This window comes from Schistocerca nitens, chromosome 2, assembly GCF_023898315.1.
Source record: "Schistocerca nitens isolate TAMUIC-IGC-003100 chromosome 2, iqSchNite1.1, whole genome shotgun sequence".
In the NCBI taxonomy this organism is placed as follows: domain Eukaryota; kingdom Metazoa; phylum Arthropoda; class Insecta; order Orthoptera; family Acrididae; genus Schistocerca; species Schistocerca nitens.
In genome coordinates, this window is record NC_064615.1 from 270,455,605 (window position 1) to 270,475,883 (window position 20,279).

The 20,279-nt window shown below is 45.2% G+C and overlaps 1 protein-coding gene across 1 annotated transcript in view; it reads left to right on the forward strand.

The window, feature by feature from the left end:
* Nucleotides 1–20,279, forward strand: part of LOC126234979 (frizzled-4) — a 460,147-nt gene that overhangs the window by 98,037 nt on the left and 341,831 nt on the right. The window contains exon 3 of the mRNA XM_049943718.1: nucleotides 3,080–3,501. Within this exon, the coding sequence (XP_049799675.1) occupies nucleotides 3,080–3,501 (422 nt within the window). The remainder of the gene's footprint in view (nucleotides 1–3,079; nucleotides 3,502–20,279) is intronic.

A 20,279-nucleotide genomic window follows, 5' to 3' on the forward strand; every position in this document is an offset into this window, starting at 1 on the left:
GACGTTTTATCTGGCGAAACCTAGCTGGTTGCTTTCAGCCTCTTTGCCAGGGGTGTCTTCGTGCCATTAAACTACGATCATATGAAAGGTGAACTCGCGAAATGAACTGCTTGGTTGCATCATGGACACTGCTGATCCCATCAGAGAACTTTCAGAGGCACTCACACAAGCACACGAACGCACTGAAGTTAACGGTAGGATATTCGAACATTTGTTGTGAACTGCACAACAGGTGTAATGCGATGTGTACGAGAATGCTTGGACGTGAACGTGTAGTAGTGTTTACTAACTGCTGTACATGTGTAGACCTGACAATGTATAGAATAGTACATGAAAAAAATAACAATGTACGTTAGTATGTTCATTTCAGAAAACATTCGGAATAGGGCGCTTCAAATGACTTAATGAATTGCTGCGACAGAAAACGAAACACTGCCGATAAAATTTCGTCGGTTGTTAAATAACCGAACAGCAACCAAGTTCCTATTTTTATGTAACCGTTACCTAACAGATAAGTGATGATCGGGTTTAGCTGTTTTGTGAGCTGTTTTCATTCAGAATGATGCTGCTCAACAATGTCAAATACAACCGAGAGGGGTTTTTGCAGTAATCAACATCAAGATATTTTACACTATTTGAGCGATGTATTGTGATTAGAGACAATGTGAGGCAGACACTAGTTTCGTCTTACACTTCTAGTTACGGTTAATCTCGACACAGGTCAGTACTTTGATATGTCATCACACGCTGTAGTATTAATTAGCACAAACAATTCTCATTGCAAACCAATGTGTGGCCCGCGCGGTTGACGCGAACGCCGATTTTCACGCTCCATAAACTTTTTTGAACTTTCGTCGATAACACTACTTGTCACGATTTGGTGTTATGTTTTACCGAGAGTGAAGCGTTGACGGTGGGGCACTCTCTTCCGATATATCACGGGATACTTTCCGCGCCATTACAACCGCGATAAGCGCACTCACCGACGGCTACGCCCAGACTGCTGTCACATATACTCACTTAGCGCTCGCTGCGCTTGACAATCAATTGTGCCTACTACCGACCTCTGCGAGGCAAAATGTGTTTATCTCTGAGTTAGAGATGGTGGATCCATACAAACAGATAGAGCAAATCAGTTGAGAAATATATAGTGTCAGAGGATGTTCCTTTTTATTCTATTGTTTTAAATTATGTATTTCGAGGAAACCAAAAGAATGATTTTCGATTTTTTTGTTCCTTATACGAACATGTATCGACATATTTTACAGAAATAAAATAAGATCTTCGGAAGATGACTTACACGTGTCGAATCATGTTTGTGTAAAGAATGAAAAGAGGAGAAATGTTGGGTACTGGAGAGGGCGTAGTTGTAAAACGCCGAATGACAGTCTTATTAACATTACGTCAAACAGCTTGTTCTTTACGTTTTTGTCAAGTTAATCCACACGGCTAAAGAAGTAATCTACAGTGAAGAGCCAAAGAAACTGGTACAACTGCGTAATATCGTGTAGGCCCCCCGCGAGCACGCAGAAGTGCCGCGAGACACGACGTAGCATGTACTCGACTAATATTTGGAGCATCCAGAAGGAAACTGACGCCATGAATCCTGCAGGGCTGTCCATAAATCCGTAAGAGTACGAGTGGGTGGAGATTGCTCATGAAAAGCACGTTGTAATACATTCCAGATATGCTCAATAATGTTCATGTCTGGGGAGTTTCGTGGACAGGGGAAGTGTTTAAACTCAGAGGAGAGTTCCTGGAGCCACGCTATAGCAATTCTGGACGTGTAGGGTTTCGCATTGTCCTGCTGGAATTGCCCAAGTCCGTGAGAATGCACAATGGAAATGAATGGATGCATGTGACCAGACAGGAAGCTTCCGTACGTGTTACCTGTCAGAGTCGTATCTAGACATATCAGGGGTCCCATATCACTCCAACTGCACACCTCCGACTCGAATACAGAGCCCCCACCAGCTTGAACAGTCCCCTCCTGAGATGCAACGTCCATGGATTCATGAGATTGTCTCCATACCCGTACACCTTCATCCGCTAGACACAATTTGAAAACAGACTCGACCGACCAGGCAACATGTTTCCAGTCATAAACACTCGAATGTCGGTGTTGACGGGCCCTGGTGAGACGTAAACATCTGTGTCGTGCAGTCATCAAGAGTGCACGAGTGGGTCTTCGGCTCCTAAAGCCCATATCGATGATGTTTCGTGGAATGGTTCGCACGCAGAAACTTTTTGATGACCCAGCATTGAAATGTGCAGCAATTTGCGGAAGGATTGCACTTCTGAACGATTCTCTTCAGTCGTCGTTGGTCCCGTGGTCCCGTTCTTGCAGGATCTTTTTCCAGCTGCAGCGACGTCGGAGATTTGATGTTTCACCGGGTTCCTGATATTGACAGTACACTCGTGATATGGTCGTACGAGTAAATCCCCAATTCACAGCTACCTAGGAGATCCTGCGTCCCATCGCTCGTGTGCCGACTAACACCACGTTCAAATTCAAATCAAACGGTTCAAATGGCTCTGAGCACTATGGTACTTAACTTCCCTAAGAACTTAGAACTACTTAAACCTAACTAACCTAAGGACATCACACACATCCATGCCCGAGGCAGGTTTCGAACCTGCGACCGTAGCGGTCGCGCGGTTCCAGACTGTAGCGCCTAGAACCGCTCGGCCACACCGGTCGGCGTGTCTAATATAGGCGTTGCCCCCCGTAGCGCCGTCTTCTGCCTGTTACACATATCTCTGTATTCGAATCTGGCTACCTATACCAGTTACTTTGGCGCTTCAGTGTAGATTGTGGTAAGATAAACCAGATTGTGGTAAGATAAACCACCTTATCAGTGAACTGCGCCGATTTGTTTGGGCTCCTGCAGTGGCGTGCCAGTGTGCTGTGGCGCTGGGATTTGAGTGTGCAGGACGACTGCAAACAAACAGCAGATGAAATATTTAACTCTAACTAATAATGATAAAATCTCCCTTACAAGTCCTTCTCGCATGTCTCCTGTAGCTCGCCCCGTGTGAGCCGCCACTGTGATGTCTGAACCCCTCCGTCGTGTTGCAGGGCCCTCCCGGCGTGCCGTCGCGCTGCCAGCCGGCGTGCGACGCGGACGTGGCGTGGGCGGCGGCCGAGAAGCGGCTGGCCGAGGCGTGGGCCACCGGCTGGGCGGCGGTGGGCTTCGCCGCGTCGCTGGGGGCGGCGCTGACGCTGGTGGGTGGCGGGGGCGGCGGCCGCGGCCGGCAGGGCGGGGGCGGCGCCGGCTCCTCGGGGGCGGCGTCCGCGCGCTCGCCGCCGGCCGTCGCCTTCCTGGCGCTGTCGCACAACCTGTGCGCCGTCGGCTGGGCGGTGCGGGCGGCGGCGGGGCGGCGCGCTGTCGCCTGCAGCGCCGCCCACGCGCTGCTCATGACGCGCGACGGCCTGGCCAACGCCAACTGCGCCGTCGTCTTCCTGCTCCTCTACTACTTCGGCACCGCCGCCTCCGTCTGGTCAGTAGCGCGTTCTGCTCACGCCTGGCCTAAATGAGAACGCACAGTCGCTTCATAATGTACTATCGATTATTGGAACAAAGTCGATCGCAGACACCTAACGACAGGCTCTTAGAACCTAAACTAAATTGACATTGCGTATATTCCATTTTCTTTTTATAAGACATGTTTATAATATCACCACAACATTGTTGATTCAATAGATACCGTAAGAGTCCTTCTGATATTGTATTTTAAGATCCCTGTAAGAAAGCTCGATTTCGAATGTTGAAACCAGTTTAATTCATCACGTCATACTTCGCTACCTTGAACTGACGAACGATAGTAGTCACAGATCATTCTAATTTCATAGGGGACATACGCATTAGGTTAATTGGAAAACTGTGTCACGTAGTAATAAAATATGAAGCAATACTGTAATTACATTAAACGATTGTTTTCAGAAGTAACGTTCATTCAACTAACGTTACAGAAGAAACAATCATGCTTTACACATACAACTGTAACCCAAACACATAACATGAATTAATGCTAATAAAATATTAATCGTAATATTAAATTCCAAACAACTTTGGTAATATTATACATTCAAAAATCTAACACCAGTTTTGGAATAAGCACACAAATTCCTTTAATATGAGACATTTAACACGTCCTTTCACAGTCCCTCTAAATTTCGTAAAAATTACATTTACATCATTTTGCCAAGATGGCAAAAAGCGTTGTCCAAACAATAATTGACTCAAATATGGCTCCTACCACATTAACATTACAGGAAAAGCTCAGCCTTCAGACAGCTCAATTTTGCTCTCAAGTACATATTTACCCATTCTTTTTGTCACCTCACAAATCTTAAATGGCGAGGAGAGACATGCCTAGGTATACATTTTTGAGAGTAGCAAGGAAAACTCGATCAAGGCCGCACAAACGTGGCTGACGCTAACAGCAAAATCCAGCTCTTGCGCTTTGTCACTCCCATCTTTTCGGCCGACTGAAGGAACATCTTGGGGGGGGGGGGGGGGGGGTGACATTTTCGAGCTATGAGACATTCACACAACTGTTCTCGAATTGCTCCGTGATTGTAGTGTGGATTTTCATCGTACAGAATTGACCAGTTGGTACAACGTTCCAAACATTTTTTTTTCCGAAACTTCGTGACTATGTTGAAGAACAGTGTCATGTACCTGTGTCACTCTGAATTGTAGTGCAGCGTTCACTGAAACTTAATTGACCTACCATAATAATAACGTGCAACCTCCATTTAGAAGTCCACTCGTGTTTCCGTACAGTTAGTCGTAATTTTAGTATTGTCTTTTCCGTTACTGAGTCCATACATATATTACCTGGCTCCTCTCTTGTGAAGCAGGTCAAATTACAGTATCGTTCTAGTTCTGAACACACAGTTTCATGAAGCCTGTATAAAACAAACTAAACGCAGACCACTTTTGCGCTAGCTTGTTGCCTTAGGAGCTTCCGGTCGTTTTCTTAATAGAGCTCCACTTAGTACAGAAGCAGCACAGGGTACTCAGTAGGTAGCGACCACGAAAGAGGAAAGCTGATTCCCGCTGTGCCGGGCCGTCCAGTTCCCTCTCCTCTTCAAACCACCCCACCACGTCTCGTCGCGTCCCGTCGGGCCCCGAATAAATTACGATAGGAAGCGGCGCGCGCATCGAGCACGCCGATCTCACCGCTCGTTCGCCGTTAAAAGCAAACAAGTTTCGCCTCGCCATCAGCACGGCGCGCGGAAAAAAGGAGCACGAGGAGATTATTTTAAATTATCGGCAAAGTGTAACAGCCGCGGCGCGCCTGTGATGGCTGCACCTCGCCACGGGCGTCATTATCGATAGTGGATAGCGAGGCGCGTCGACCCGCGGCGCGGCCGACAAAAAGCCGCAGCGCTGCTCAGCTGTCCGGCCACTGTTTGTCTTAACAATTACGGTCGGGCATCCGCTCCGCTCCGCGCATGCGCGCCAGCCTAGTCTCACCTGTGCACAGTACCACGGCGAACCGGGCCATCGTCGGCTTTTTTTTGTGGCGCGCGCAGCACTGTGGGTAATCACCGTGGCGGAGCGGCGTGCCAGATGCCGTGATGGCCGTCCGCAATCGATTCGATGCAGTTTTGATCGAGCTTTCCACGCCTCCTGCTGCTCCTCAACTTCTTCTGCCCCCCTGCGCCGGAGATCTCTCAATTACCGTTTGACGTACTGGACACTCACCTTGCTCCGGAGTCGCGAAGCACTGATCCAACATTGTGCAGGAATGGTAATGAGAGAAATGTAGATGTCATTGCATCCAGGCTGCTACAAATATGGTATTTTAATGGCAGCAGTACTATAGCGTATGCAGAAAGCGTATGAACAAATGCTTTTGAAGAGTCGGTCATTCACACAGAAGTAAATGCCATCGGCATCGACTCCCCCACAATTAAAGTTAAGTCGATGTGAGAAGGGACAGGGAACTGAAAAGGCGCTGTAAAATTTCATATTTCGTTACATAGTTTACTTTGTTAGGCAGAGCTACACCTCCGCGAAATTTCTTACGTTGACCATTTCTTTTTTCTTTTATAATGTTATGACGACTTAATTATCTGATAAGAGATGGAAAAACAAACTCTGTACAGAATCAACTGAAATGTAGAATAAATTATTCTGGAGAAATCAGAATACTTTGTACAAGGGTTTTTGACTGAAATACTGTGGGCACAAAGCTATTTTTATTTATTTATTAGCGATTTCCCTGTAGTTCAGCCCACATGTGCGTTCGACACATATCACCCCCTCCTCCCCCTCTCTGTGTCCACCTCTGCCTCCTCTGTGTGTCCCACTCATCCTCCCCACTCTGCCTGTCCCTTAATCTCCTCCTCCCTCTTTCTTTATCGATTTCCTCCACCCTCTCTATCTGGCCACATCTTCCTACCCCTTTCCTCTGACCATATTCTCCTCCCTTTCCCTTATTCCATCTCCACATCGCCCTCTTCTTTTCTACCTGCCCCTCACTCTGTCCATCCCCTCCTCTAACAATCTCAACCTGCCCCAGCCATGCTCATAACCACATGTAGCCCCTACAACACAGTTCAGTAAAGCAGACTGATACTAGACGTAAAACAAGCCTGTCATGCAGGGCAGGCTACATATCAGGGGCTTGAATATCATTTATCTGTCCCTGACGTACAGGCTGCCATGTAAAACAGGTCGATGTTAATTCAACACAATGTACCTGTAATGCAGGGCAGCCTACATGTTGTGGCCCAGAAAACGGTTTTTTGGCCCTGATATGTAGGCTGCCCAGCAAAGCTGGTTGGTCTCGCAGGCCAATACTGTTCTAACACAACTTGCCTCTCATGATGGATAGCCTCTATGCCAGGAGCTGGGAAAATATGTTTTTCCTGTATGTCTGCTCCTGCCAGAGCTAGGAGTTTACAACACAACAGTGCCGACACTCATGAAGTCTGACATCTCTGAGCTAGATTTGGTTGAAATTCATCCTGGAAATACACACATACATACACTCTGCTTTATGTAGCAGATTGGCTGGAAACAATAAAAAATGCTTTCTCCATTTGACTTGCAGTGTGTCAGGAGCTAATCCATTTTATTAACATTCCTTGATTAAAGGAATGAAATCAGAATAGGTTGAGTCACGAACAAATTCGAGAACATTCGCTCCCTCCACCTTCCACCTCACTTTGACATACAATTAGACCATTAACAAATTAATCTAAATTTATTGAACATGAAAGTGGGTTGTTATTTCTTTTAAAATAAGTGTAACAGAAAGAAATGTTATTTATCTCATTCTATTGATGCACATTAAATGAAGAAATAATTCTTTTCCATTTAAGATAATTCCTGAGATCTTTGAAAACTTTTAGTGATAAAAATTTGTTGTTGTATCTACAGGAGGATCAAATATAACAGCGAAATCTGGCACAGTGAAAGTATACGATAGGAGAAGGAAGATTTTCCAGTAAGCATAAATCCGTGAACAAGCCATTTATAAGATAACTACAATCTGTAATATTATTTATTTAATCGTGTCTGAGCTACATCTGTAATTAATTAATAGGCTATACAGGGTGGTCCATTGACAGTGACCACGGCAAATATCTCACGAAATAAGCGTGAAACGAAAAAACTACAAAGTACGAAACTTGTCTAGCTTGAAGGGGGAAACCAGATGGCGCTATGGTTGGCCCGCTAGATGGCGCTGCTATGGGTCAAACGGATATCAACTGCGTTTTTTTTAAATAGGAATCCCCATTTTTTATTACATATTCGTGTAGTACGTAAAGAAATATGAATGTTTTAGTTGGACCATTTTTTCGCTTTGTGATGGATGGCGCTGTAATAGTCACAAACATATGGCTCATAATTTTAGACGAACAGTTGGAAACAGGTGGTTTTTTAAAATTAAAATACAGAACGTAGGTACGTTTGAACATTTTATTTCGGTTGTTCCAATGTGATACATGTACCTTTGTGAACTTATTATAAAACGCATGCTGTTACAGCGTGATTATCTATGAATAGCACGTTAATACAATAAATGCTGAAAATTATGTCCGTCAACCTCAATGCATTTGGCAATACGTGTAACAACACTCCTCTCATCAGCGAGTAGTTCGCCTTCCGTAATGTTCACACATGCATTGACAATGCGCTGACGCATGTTGTCAGGCGTTGTCGGTGGATCACGATGGCAAAATATCCTTCAACTTTCCCCACAGAAAGAAATCCGGGGACGTCAAATCCGTTGAACGTGCGGGCCATGGTATGGAGCTTCGACGACCAATCCACCTGTCGATACCGCTTCAACCGCACGCGAGCTATGTGCCGGACATCCATCATGTTGGAAATACATCGCCATTCTGTCATGCAGTGAAACATCTTGTAGTAACATCGGTAGAACATTACGTAGGAAATCAACATACATTGCACCATTTAGATTGCCATCTATAAAATGGGAGCCAATTATCCTTCCTCCCATAATGCTGCACCATACATTCACCCGCCAAGGTCGCTGATGTTCCACTTGTCGCAGCCATCGTGGATTTTCCGTTGCCCAATAGTGCATATTATGCCGGTTTACGTTACCGCTGTTGGTGAATGATGCTTCGTCGCTAAACAGGATGCGTGCAAAAAATCTCTCGTCGTCCCGTAATTTCTTTTGTGCCCAGTGGCAGAACTGTACACGACGTTCAAAGTCGTCGCCATGCAATTCCTGGTGCTTAGAAATATGGTACGGGTGCAATCGATGTTGATGTAGCATTCTCAACACCGACGTTTTTGAGATTACCGATTCTCGCGCAATTTGTCTGCTACTGATGTGCGGATTAGCCGCGACAGCATCTAAAACACCTACTTGGGCATCATCATTTGTTGCAGGTCGTGGTTGACGTTTCACATGTGGCTGAAGACTTCCTGTTTCCTTAAATAAGGTAACTACCTGGCGAACGGTCCGGACACTTGGATGATGTCGTCCAGGATACCGAGCAGCATACATAGCACACGCCCGTTGGGCATTTTGATCACAATAGCCATACATCAACACGATTTCGACCTTTTGCGCTATTGGTAAAGGTTCCATTTTAACACGGGTAATGTATCACGAAGCAAATACCGTCCGCACTGGCGGAGCCCATTCTTCTGGTTCCTCCAGCGATTTCTTTGCTCTTGAAATTCCACATAGTATCTTCTGTTGGAGATGAGTGTTCTCACAACTTCAGTAAGATGGTAGTTTTCCGTCATTTTGAAAATTTTTTCCGAGGAGGATTTTGTGCTTTATAGTGTATGCTGCTGATAAGTCGACAAACACCACACCAGTTTTTTCTCCCTTCTCAAAACCGTCCCCCATGTATTGTGTTAGGCAGATGACCTGTCCAGTGCAAGAGTTACCGGGTCTGAAACCTGCTTGTTGTGGAATGATTTGGCTTTCTAGTTGTGGTCCTATTTTATTCAAGATAAGACGTTCATATAGCTTGAAAGAGCAACACAGCAGCGATACTGGACGATAGTTGTTGGCACCATCTCTTGATCTACCTGGCTTTGGGATAGCTACTACCTTGGCCTTCAGCTATGTTGTAGGTACCGTCTTGTTAGACCAGCAAAAACTATAGAGTTGTAAGAGCCATTCCTTAGCTATGAGCCCAAACGTCTTCTTACCAGGTTCAGAAAATAATGCGTTGGTTTTCTTGTACTCCCGGTCTGGACATAAAGACACCCCTGTCTTTAGGAGGACAACGAAAAGACTTAATATAATTCGGGTTCCACCCGGAACTGTGTAATTCAGCCTCTTGATGAAAAAAAAAAATTGAATAGTGTAACGCACTTTATAGAAAACAGTCTGACAACATAATTTCCGGTAGTTCTTCGTTATTTAAGCTCTATCAGCGGAACAGTATTGTTAAATTTTAGTCATTTGTGCATTGTCAGTTTGCATCTCCACATTTTACGAATTGATCAAGTATGTCTGGTACGCCGCACAATATACAGAATAACAAGGGCCACGCCCAGTTCTTATCCCATCCGAATTCCGTCTAAATAAAATTTGTAATTATTGTGAAGTGAGAGAATTAATTGATTTTTGTTTTAACAGGTCTGCCTGGTGAAAGAGAAATGTTTGTTTCCATCATCCAGTAAACACTTCACATTTTTGTGACTACTACAGAGTATAAAGATGGAACTGTTTCACTGTTAGTAAAATATACATTATCCAAATTTATCATAAGAAACATGCTACACGAACTGTTATAAAATACCTCATGTCAACAAATTGAAACTCTAATTGATGGAAGTCTGTAATATAACACCATAAACGCGACATGGAGTGTGGAGCTGAAAAAATTATTGATTTTTGACCAGTTGCAATATGCATAGATGCTTGTGGGGCGATAATGGAAACAATTACAAGAACAACTTCCTGCATCAAAAAATTCAGGGTCGTCGTATTGGATCAATGCATTGTTATGTCAATGTGAAGCCATCTTGAAGAGAGTGGCTTCAGTGAAAGTACAGTTGCACAAATGTAGAAGATAGCAAAAGAACACTATGTGCAGCTAACGGTGGAGATAGAGAATATGCCATGTACAGAGCGAAACATTATATATCCAAACATCACAGACAACAAACTTCTCAATAGATGGCGCCAAAATCATCTGGAACAAATTTGGCAACCGTAGACTTTGGAACGTGATATGAATACTACTGGGCCAAGGAATAAAAGTCTCGACTTTCGAAAAAGAGAGCTACGCGTTTTCCACTTTCAATACTGACGATAATGCATCGTGTATTAGTGTATCTCATTTCCTTACTGCGTTCTGAATTCGATTAACATCCTTGAATTTAGGTGAAGTCATTTTTAGGTGGCTGAAGTAGATTCCGGAGTAAACCTCCAAAATACTGTCGCTGAGTACCCGAGCGGGAATCCCTGTCATGAATTCAGACGCGTCTGTGGTGTGTGTTTTGTTACATTACCAAAGTAACTGCCAAGGCTTCCATTTGAGAGACGAAAATGGTGCTTCGGTACTCATAAAATTTCGAAACTTAAGCGTCCACTGATATCGCCGTGTAGCCTTACGAAACTAGTTTTGTACCGCTGGTTTCAAGAAACGAGTTTGGCAGCTCAGCGTCACCGTGTAAACTAGGCTTAATGGCGTACTGAAACCTATCGACATACACAGGACGTTAACGCCAACTGTTCGGAAAGTATTGGGAGGGACTGCCTCTGTTGTGTTTCCCAGGGGCTGAGGCGATGTGACTGCCAACACATTACACTGGTTTCGCTAACTCATATGAGTTACGTGGTGGACGAATAAATATCTTTGAGCTGTCTTGACTCTGGCGATACCCACTGCTGGTCAGTACCCGTCACATGTTCTGGCTTTCGTCACACTGGTAATGCGATGACACGTCTGTCTGTGCGGTGGTACAGGACAGTACCTTCCCGTAGCTTTTCTTCTTTTCTTAAGGAGAATAGAATGGGCGGGGAAGTGTCCTCTCTGCCGCTATTCGGAGGGTTCGCCCTTGATCACAGAAGCATCAAGACTAGGGCGTTGCTTGCGCCCGCTGTGGCGGAAGGAGCGCAGATCTCGGTATCTGTTATCGCTGCTTCTCTAATCGAGGTCGCGGACGGAAGAACAGGCACCACAAACTTGGTGGGAAGCCTATCTAGTGCCTCACTGCTTTGTTCAGTTCACAGTAATTGTCTGTCATTAAGAAAGAATGATGTTACAAAAAGATCACAAAGGTGAGGACATTTTATTTTAATGGCGATGAAGCCAACGCTGACGAGGGCAGTTTTGGAGAGCGGAAAGAAAGAAATTGCTTGAAGCCCCACTTAAGAAGAAAAAGAAATTGAAACTCATATATCGACGGCTAAGTCAGTGCTTCGTTTCTCAAGTGGGTGAAACGTCATTTGCTCATACTGAATTAAACATTTTGTGGATATTTATGAATCACAAACAGTGCATATACATATCCTGTATTACATACTACAACTTCGGCAACGAGTTATAATAGGCGAATATTGTGTAGTATCCACATCTGAAAGCAGCTTGCCGGCCGGGGTGGCCGAGAAGTTCTAGGCGCTTCAGTCTGGAACCGCGCAACCGCTACGGTCGCAGGTTCGAATCCTGCCTCGGGCATGGATGTGTGTGATGTCCTTAGGTTAGTTAGGTTTAAGTAGTTCTAAGTTCTAGTGGACTGATGACCTCAGATGTTAAGTCCCATAGTGCTCAGAGCCATTTGAACCATTTTGAAAATGGTCCCCTAGAACTTAGAACTACTTAAACCTAACTAACCTAAGGACATCACACACATCCATGCCCGAGGCAGGATTCGAACCTGCGACCGTAGCGGTTACGCGGTTCCAGACTGAAGCACCTAGAACCGCTCGGCCACAACGGCCGGCCTGAACCATTTTGCTTTACACCATGTCTAACGTAGGAATTGTACGTGCACCGACTTCGTAAACAGTGTGATTTACGAGCTAGGAACATTCTACAACTGCCGCTGGAGCGCGTTGAGATCGTGTATACTACGTTGGGACAACACGTACCGTATGCAGAAGTCGCGTCGTTTCTGAGTGTTCAGCAGCACGTTGAACTCGGACGCTCAACGTTGATGTTGGAGAGCACGGTCCGCTTGCCGACGGCGGGGTACAGTGCAGCGCCGAAACCTGAGCGAAGGAGAGGCCGCCGCGAGCTGACGGGAAGCAGTTGTCCGTCAACTGGCACCGCTACGGTGTTTGTAAATCGATACTATGCAAACACTACGAAGTATATGGCAGTAGGTATGACCGCCGCGTGTGTGTTACGTTCATGTTCCGTCATGCGCATATACAGCGCGGGAATAATGGCTGCTTAAACGCTTGCGTGCGCGCCGTAACTAGTCTATTCCTCGCCTTAGCGACGCTGCGGCAGCCAGTGATGGTACAGAAGACTTGTTTTAGTAACACATTGGCCGGGCGACTGTTTCCTCGTCCTAGCCTCTGCGGCCACGTCAGCTGTACGAACGTTTTTCACTCCCTCTCCACATTTTCAGTGGTTTCAAATAATGTGAGACAGCTGACTGAAATTAGTCCCTGGCAATTACGTGACTGTCTCAGTCTCCGAGTAGGAGCGCTTTCACTTACATACCTCCGCAGACTGTTCGGTTGTACACGAACCATGACTGGGGTTGCTGATCTTTTTACAAAAAGCTAGCGTTTCTTATTTTAGAGAGCACTCCTCTAAAAATGAAGTACGAGGGTTGCCCAGAAAATAATGCACCGCATTGTTTTTCTTCAACAATTCTTTATTGAACATAATGACAATTACACACACCAAAGAATGGTGTTTTATTTACACGTCCTATTTTTCCTCGTAATAACCATCCCGTTCTATGGCCTTCCTCCAGAGCGAATCAAGGACGTGTATGCCTTTTCGGTACCAATCCTTGTCCTGGTGGCGGAGCCAATGCTTCACTATGTCAATCACGTCCTCATCGTCTTCTCGAGTCATAATGCGTCTGTCCTCGCGAATGACACCAGTTTGCTGCAACGTGTCAGGTGCGAAAGCTATGCATGATCTCCCCGACCGCTGCAAATCGTGGATCTCCGCCGAACCACCTTCTGATGACCTCACCGTCCGTGCCCAGCGACTAACTGTACTTCTGTCGACAGCGTTTCTGAATATTCCCCACAGTTTCTTTCTCTGCAGTGAGAAATTCAATGACAGGACGTTCTTGTAACGTACATCACCTACAGACGCCATTTTGAAACTGTCCTGCAGCTACGCTATCTGTCGGAAGTGACGGAAACTTGGCGCGCTCACTCAGAAGACATCAAATGCATACTTAACGTTTCGCGTTCGTAGAATTGTTTTCAGATGAGAAAAAAATGCAGTGCATTACTTTCTTGGCAACCCTCATATTTTCAAAATCTATGTTTCTTTTAATTTAAACACGAACTTCTCCTACTTCAGGCATTAAATATCTATATTTGGTTGCTTTTGAGGGTTTGATAACTGGTGTTACATTATAAGTTTATGATTAAAAAATCAACAGTTACTTTGTAATTTAAGTTTATTGAAGCTCTCTCTCTCTCTCTCTCTCTCTCTCTCTCTCTCTCTCTCTCTCCCTCCCTCCTCCCATCTGTTTGCAATCATCTCCGATAACACTCTTTCATAAACGCCGAGGTGAAGTATATAGAAAGCATATACTGCAGAATTATTTTTAGTCGTTTGGTGATGTAATTAATTCCTTCTAAACCATATACTGCAACTGGCCACAAATATTTTTTGCGAAAAATATTGTTCATCATTCGTTAAGTTCGTATGAATTTCTTTAATATAGTTTCAGAATATGAATCATCCTTCGAGATCGCATTGAACTTATCTTGAGGCTTACTTTTTATCGAGTCATATGGTTTCTTCCATTCCCACGCAACCTACAGAAGAACTACAGTATGTTTATTACTTTCTTCCTCATACGTCTCGCGAAATGACCACAACGAACAAATTCGAGAAATTAGCGCTGATGCGGAGGCTTACCGGTAATCATTCTTGCCCTGCTCCATTCTCAAATGGAACAGTGAGGGGGGATCGGTTAGTGGTACCAGAAGTAGCCTCCACCACACTCCTCAAGACGGCTTGCGGAGTGTTGATGTAGATGTACAGCGTTTCACTCAAAACGAACGCGTGAATAATTTAGTAAATCTGTAAAACTACAACGGACTGTATCGATTGGTTTCACTCGACAGAAATAAACGGATAATAATCCAGCCGAGAAGTAACACTACAACATATTGTTTTTTTCGGTTCTTCCCATATACTGGTTTTACTCAGAACAACGAACAAATAATTGAGCCGATAAGCAAAACTACAACGAATGGTTTGATTGTTTTCCAACATCCGACTGAATCGATTGTTTTCGTTCGGTTGTCGTCATCAGTATTGGGTTGTAGTATATTAATAGATTCCGAATTCAGTACAGTTTCTTGAATTTTGTAATTAGGTTTTCGTGAGACAGTTCTCATCCATCTTCAAGGGTTTGCCGTTTTCGCAGCATCTGCGTGACATTCTCCCGTGGCTCAAGGAAATCTGTGACCATTCATGTTTCCCTCCACTGTGTACGTTCATATTCGCGATGACGACGGTTCAAATACACGTCCCACCATTCACATTCAGCTCTTCCGTGATTTCCCTATATCGCACCAGGAACATGCCGGAATGCTTCCTTTGTTAAGGACATGACCAATTTCCTTACCCATTCTTCAGCAGTCCGAGCTTCTGCTCCGTCTCTAAATGAACTCGTTGTCGATGAGACGTTAAATTCTAAATCTTCCTTTTTTTTCTTTCTTGCATACATTCACCAACCCATGTCAGTTCCATTTGTTATGGCTCATGGGAAAGCCGGCCGGAGTGGCCGTGCGGTTCTAGGCGCTACAGTCTGGAACCGCGTGACCGCTACGGTCGCAGGTTCGAATCCTGCCTCGGGCATGGATGTGTGTGATCTCCTTAGGTTAGTTAGGTTTAAGTAGTTCTAAGTTCTAGGGGACTGATGGCCACAGCAGTTAAGTCCCATAGTGCTCAGAGCCATTTTATGGCTCATGGGTCGCACAAATGTCTTGAAACCAATCTCTTGAGTAGACACATCGCATTTTCCGAGTATGCTATCAGTGAACCCACGTCTGTTACCTTCTTTTGAGTGTCAGTGCTGATGTAAAGGTCAGTAACACCGCGGGCTGTGACCCTAGATTGAAATGTACAGTCGGTCACTCACACTGAAGTGGTGTTGTTCGCATTTGCAGAATTAGAGGACGTGGTATTCGTGCAAATGGAAACTGCTGGCAAGTTAACGGGTTCTGTAGTGTCACGTAGCGACGTAGCTGAAATACAACGCACACCGGGGTCTCCAAGCCTATTTTAACGGATGAGAGGAACAGAGTAGAGATGGGCAAACTCGTTCATCCTTGGGAACTAGTTCACTAGTGATCGCTCTTTTTTGGGCAACCGTTCATTTTTACTCGTTCACCGTTTATTTTGCTTGTTATATGGTTCTTATGAAAAATTGAAAATTAGTAGCATAGGTGACTAAAGATGGAAGGCGCAAAGAGGGGGCACTAGTCTGCCTCCTGGAGTACAGAGTTTTTATCCATAACAGAATTCTCACACACTTGTAATTTTCGTGATTCTGCAAAACATCTCGTTCAGCCAACTGCAGCGTTATGTGGCTGATCGCAGTGAAATAATATAAGGTGGCGCACGAAAAACCGGCCCCGAGTACAGAAAAAAAAAATGGTTCAAATGGCTCTGAGCACTATGGGACTCAACTGCTGAGGTCATTAGTGCCCTAGAACTTAGAACTAGTTAAACCTAACTAACCTAAGGACATCACAAACATCCATGCCCGAGGCAGGATTCGAACCTGCGACCGTAGCGGTCTTGCGGTTCCAGGCTGCAGCGCCTTTAACCGCACGGCCACTTCGGCCGGCCCCGAGTACAGACTGCTCGCCAATTACGCACGATTTGTTGATCGCTACGAGCAGAATAGATAAACATGTAATAATTAGGCAGTGAAGAAATAACAAATAAGCTAATGCAAACAACTTCGAGACAATAGATGACGATTGGTAAGAGACAATGAGTAGTCTAGTACTCGGGGCCGATTTTTCGTGCGCCACCCTGTACCACTGAAATAATATTGTAGAAGTTATCACATCCTCTTTACAAAATGTAACACCATACACTCGATTACGAAGCGAGAGTTTCATTCGGCTGTAAGTCGGTCTGCCTTCCATAACAGCGAACATGCTCTTTTACTTTGGATGAAAAAAAGACGGAAAATGGCCACTCGTTTGTGCCGTGCCGACGTTCTTTGTACATGTAATAACAAAAAAAATCTTGCCTTTTTGCAAGTATTTCTTCTGTTGTTTGTGGAAATAGTGAAGCAAGCAGATACGCAGTTTTGTTACCTACAAAGATGTATGTATTACATACCACGTAATTTTTATGTAATTTACGTAATTATAAAATGCATTTTAATTACCGGTCGTGGACGCTGAATAGAATACGAAAAGAACCAGAAGCTCAGAGTTAAAAAATGTTTGAAACAGATCTAGAACGGGTGTGCGAAGTGAACGAAACTAACAAAAACTCGATACTGAACTGTGAGCAGTCGGCAGCGGAGCTGCGACGAGTGGCCACGCGAAGAAGGGCGAGTCCGGCCGAGCGAGACCGAGACAGAGAGAGACGGGAACGGGACCGAGGCTGGAACGAGAGCGGCCGACGTGCCGTTGCGGGAACGAGACCGACCGTTTCCCGTTCCCGGGAGCTGTAAGTAGAAAGCCGCGACCGAAGTGAACTACGAAAGACCGTTCCTTAGAATTCGTTCCTCGCTCGTTCCGTTCATCTTGGTGAACCGTTCCTTTGGACCCGTTAGTTCGCGAACGACTCATCTCTAGAACAGAATGAGTGGTGCTACTACACAGCATCTGAACACAACAACGAAGTGAACGGGCTACCGACTTGCAAGGAGGAGCGTTTGCACGCATGGATGAAGTTGCTACGGCACAGAATAGTAACGGGTAGAAATTAGAAAAAAATTATTAAAAGTGGCTCACATTGCCACAGCCAAACTCAAGTCATACCACAGACTGAGGCAGAAGCAGGAAGCGAGCCGGTATGTCCCAAGTGGGGCAGGTCGTCGCCACATTACGACACAGTCTGCTGAGTGAGCAGAAAGAAGACTGCGACAGAAAACCAAAGAAAGTGACACAAGCGTATTCGGTAGCTCGTAAGACGTGTTGCAACAAACTCTGCCTCGTTCGCAAGAGCATACAGTGAGGAACTGAGACAACAGTCAACTGCCTGTTAAGTGAATATAGCAAAATAAGGAGGACACATGCACTCATTATGAACCGAGCATTGTGCCATAGTCTCACGCCAGCTCCCTTTAAATACCCTAGCTCCCATCATGAGTTGATCACTGAGCTCGAAGGCATTCACAGTAATAGCACTCGATTTCACGATTATGATACTGCGGTGAATCTCTGTCCTAGATACTCCAGCACAGTCTTAGAACTAGTCAATGGTGGTCTTCACCCGATGAACTTCATGCTACTCTGCACCTATCATCCACTGATGAAGAGACTGTCGCCTGACAACACCACATCACATATTGCTGCCAGCACTGAAGCTCAACGTGAAGGACAGGAACAGGGCCTCTTGGGGTCCATGTTCCTGTTCAGCACTCAGATGCCTCCAGGTGCCAGAACCCACCAGCCAGTAGGGAGGAGATCAAGTGACCATACAAGTACCGACACCAGGTACAGTGCATATGGGTCACCTGTTGTCATCGCAGAAATCGAAGTGGGGGATTGGGACCGACAGCACTCCAGCAGCCAGGGTGAAACCACTCAGCACTAGGCAATGGCCACTTCTGCTCACTGGCAACCTGCTGTCGTATGAGGTCACTAAATCTCGCCTGGGTGTGCAACCACTGAGCTGACTCGCCAGATGTCAGCTAGGTACGATATTGCAGTGCCGGTGTACTTGTGACGACGATGCACCGTGGCGACCACACCCGTTACTAAACACATCAAATGAATTCGCAATTGCGAATAATGACTATCGTCAGCTGTAGAATGGAATGACGACAATGAACATTTGTTCCGGACTGGGACTCGAACCCGTATTTCCCATTTATCGCAACAACAAAAAAATCATTGTCGTCATTCCATTCTACAGCTGATGGTAGTCATTTGTTCTGGCGTAACCACAAGCGCCGGAACAAAGATGCGGAACGCAAGAGCAGAGAAGGCGGTGAGGAAACCCCGGCCACTGGTGGGCGGAATTGGATCGCTCTGCGCCAAAAGCGACACCTGGAAGAAGTTAATATAAGCGACGCTCCTGCTAGCGTCGGCCGCTCAGGTCGGCACCGGATTGTGGACGTTAGTTATCAGTGGCATGCATCAAACTTGCCTGAACAGTTCACATATCAATGACTCTAAATTATATTGCAAGTCGCCCTCGTTTCCGACTACTATTTGTAAATCTCTAAAGTTAAGTATTGTCAATTTCTTTATAGAAATAAAACTACTAATTCGTTTGTTTTAACTGTGTATAGCACTCCGAGAACGCTACATTCCGTAGGCACCCTATTAGCGACGAGTGGGCAAGACCCACATCATTATTCACAATTGCGAATTCATTTGATGGGATGTCACGCAGCTCAATGAGCAACATTGAAGGCTAGTGTGGAAGAATGATGATTTGTAACACTGAGAACAAACGACTGAACTCTAATAATGTTTTACAAGCATATAAGTCTCTTCACAGGTCCCCAACAGCTGTCATGACTTCACACAAAGGCGTCTTCACTCGACCCTCTGTAAGGAGCCTCCTTTCAGCATTCAGTCACTTGCACGCGAGTGTCAAATACCACTGTGAGGGAAAGTAATACAGAAACACCAGCTACCACCCCGCCATTCAGAAAAAAAACTGCGAGCTTTAAATCCATCACGACTTTGTAGATGTTTCGACAACATGGTTATGGATTAACAGCGATTGATATAAAAGTTAACTTAGTATTAAGAAAACAGGCTTAATCGCGTTTATTATTTATTTAGTACCGACAGGTTTCAGCCCATCACAGGGGCCATCTTCGGGGCGAGGATATGGTCGACTGCTGATGGCGTCACGTCTACCAAGGTGTGGCAGGAGACACCTTCGCCCTGAAGATAGCCCTTGCGATGGGTTGAAACCTGTCGGCACTAAATAAATAATAAACGCGATTAAGACTGTTTTCTTAATACTAAGTGAAACGACTTTGGAGCTCGCATTGTGTTCACCTAATGGGAATCCTTGCTTCCTTGCCTGGCTACTTGCTTTTCTCTTGGGTGAAGCATTTCCGTGAGATGCTTCTACCTGCATAACTTTGCGCATCTTGCTCAGGAGCACAAGTTTCAGAATTTCCCTGAAAGTTGGATAGGAAGAGGAGATTCGAGTTCATGCCCAACTAGTTCAACTGATTCGTCCCCACTTGATTTATAGTGGGGAACACGTGAAACATTTTTGTGTGCAACACTTCTGTCTACACTGAAGAGGATCCCTTGTCAAAAATGTTCCTTAGCTATACCATTGTCCGAACAACACTGGGATTGTTTGAGCGAGTATGAAATGGTCCAAATGGCTGTGAGCACTATGGGACTTAACTTCTGAGGTCATCAGTCCCCTAGAACTTAGAACTAGTTAAACCTAACTAACCTAAGGACATCACACACATCCATGCCCGAGGCAGGAT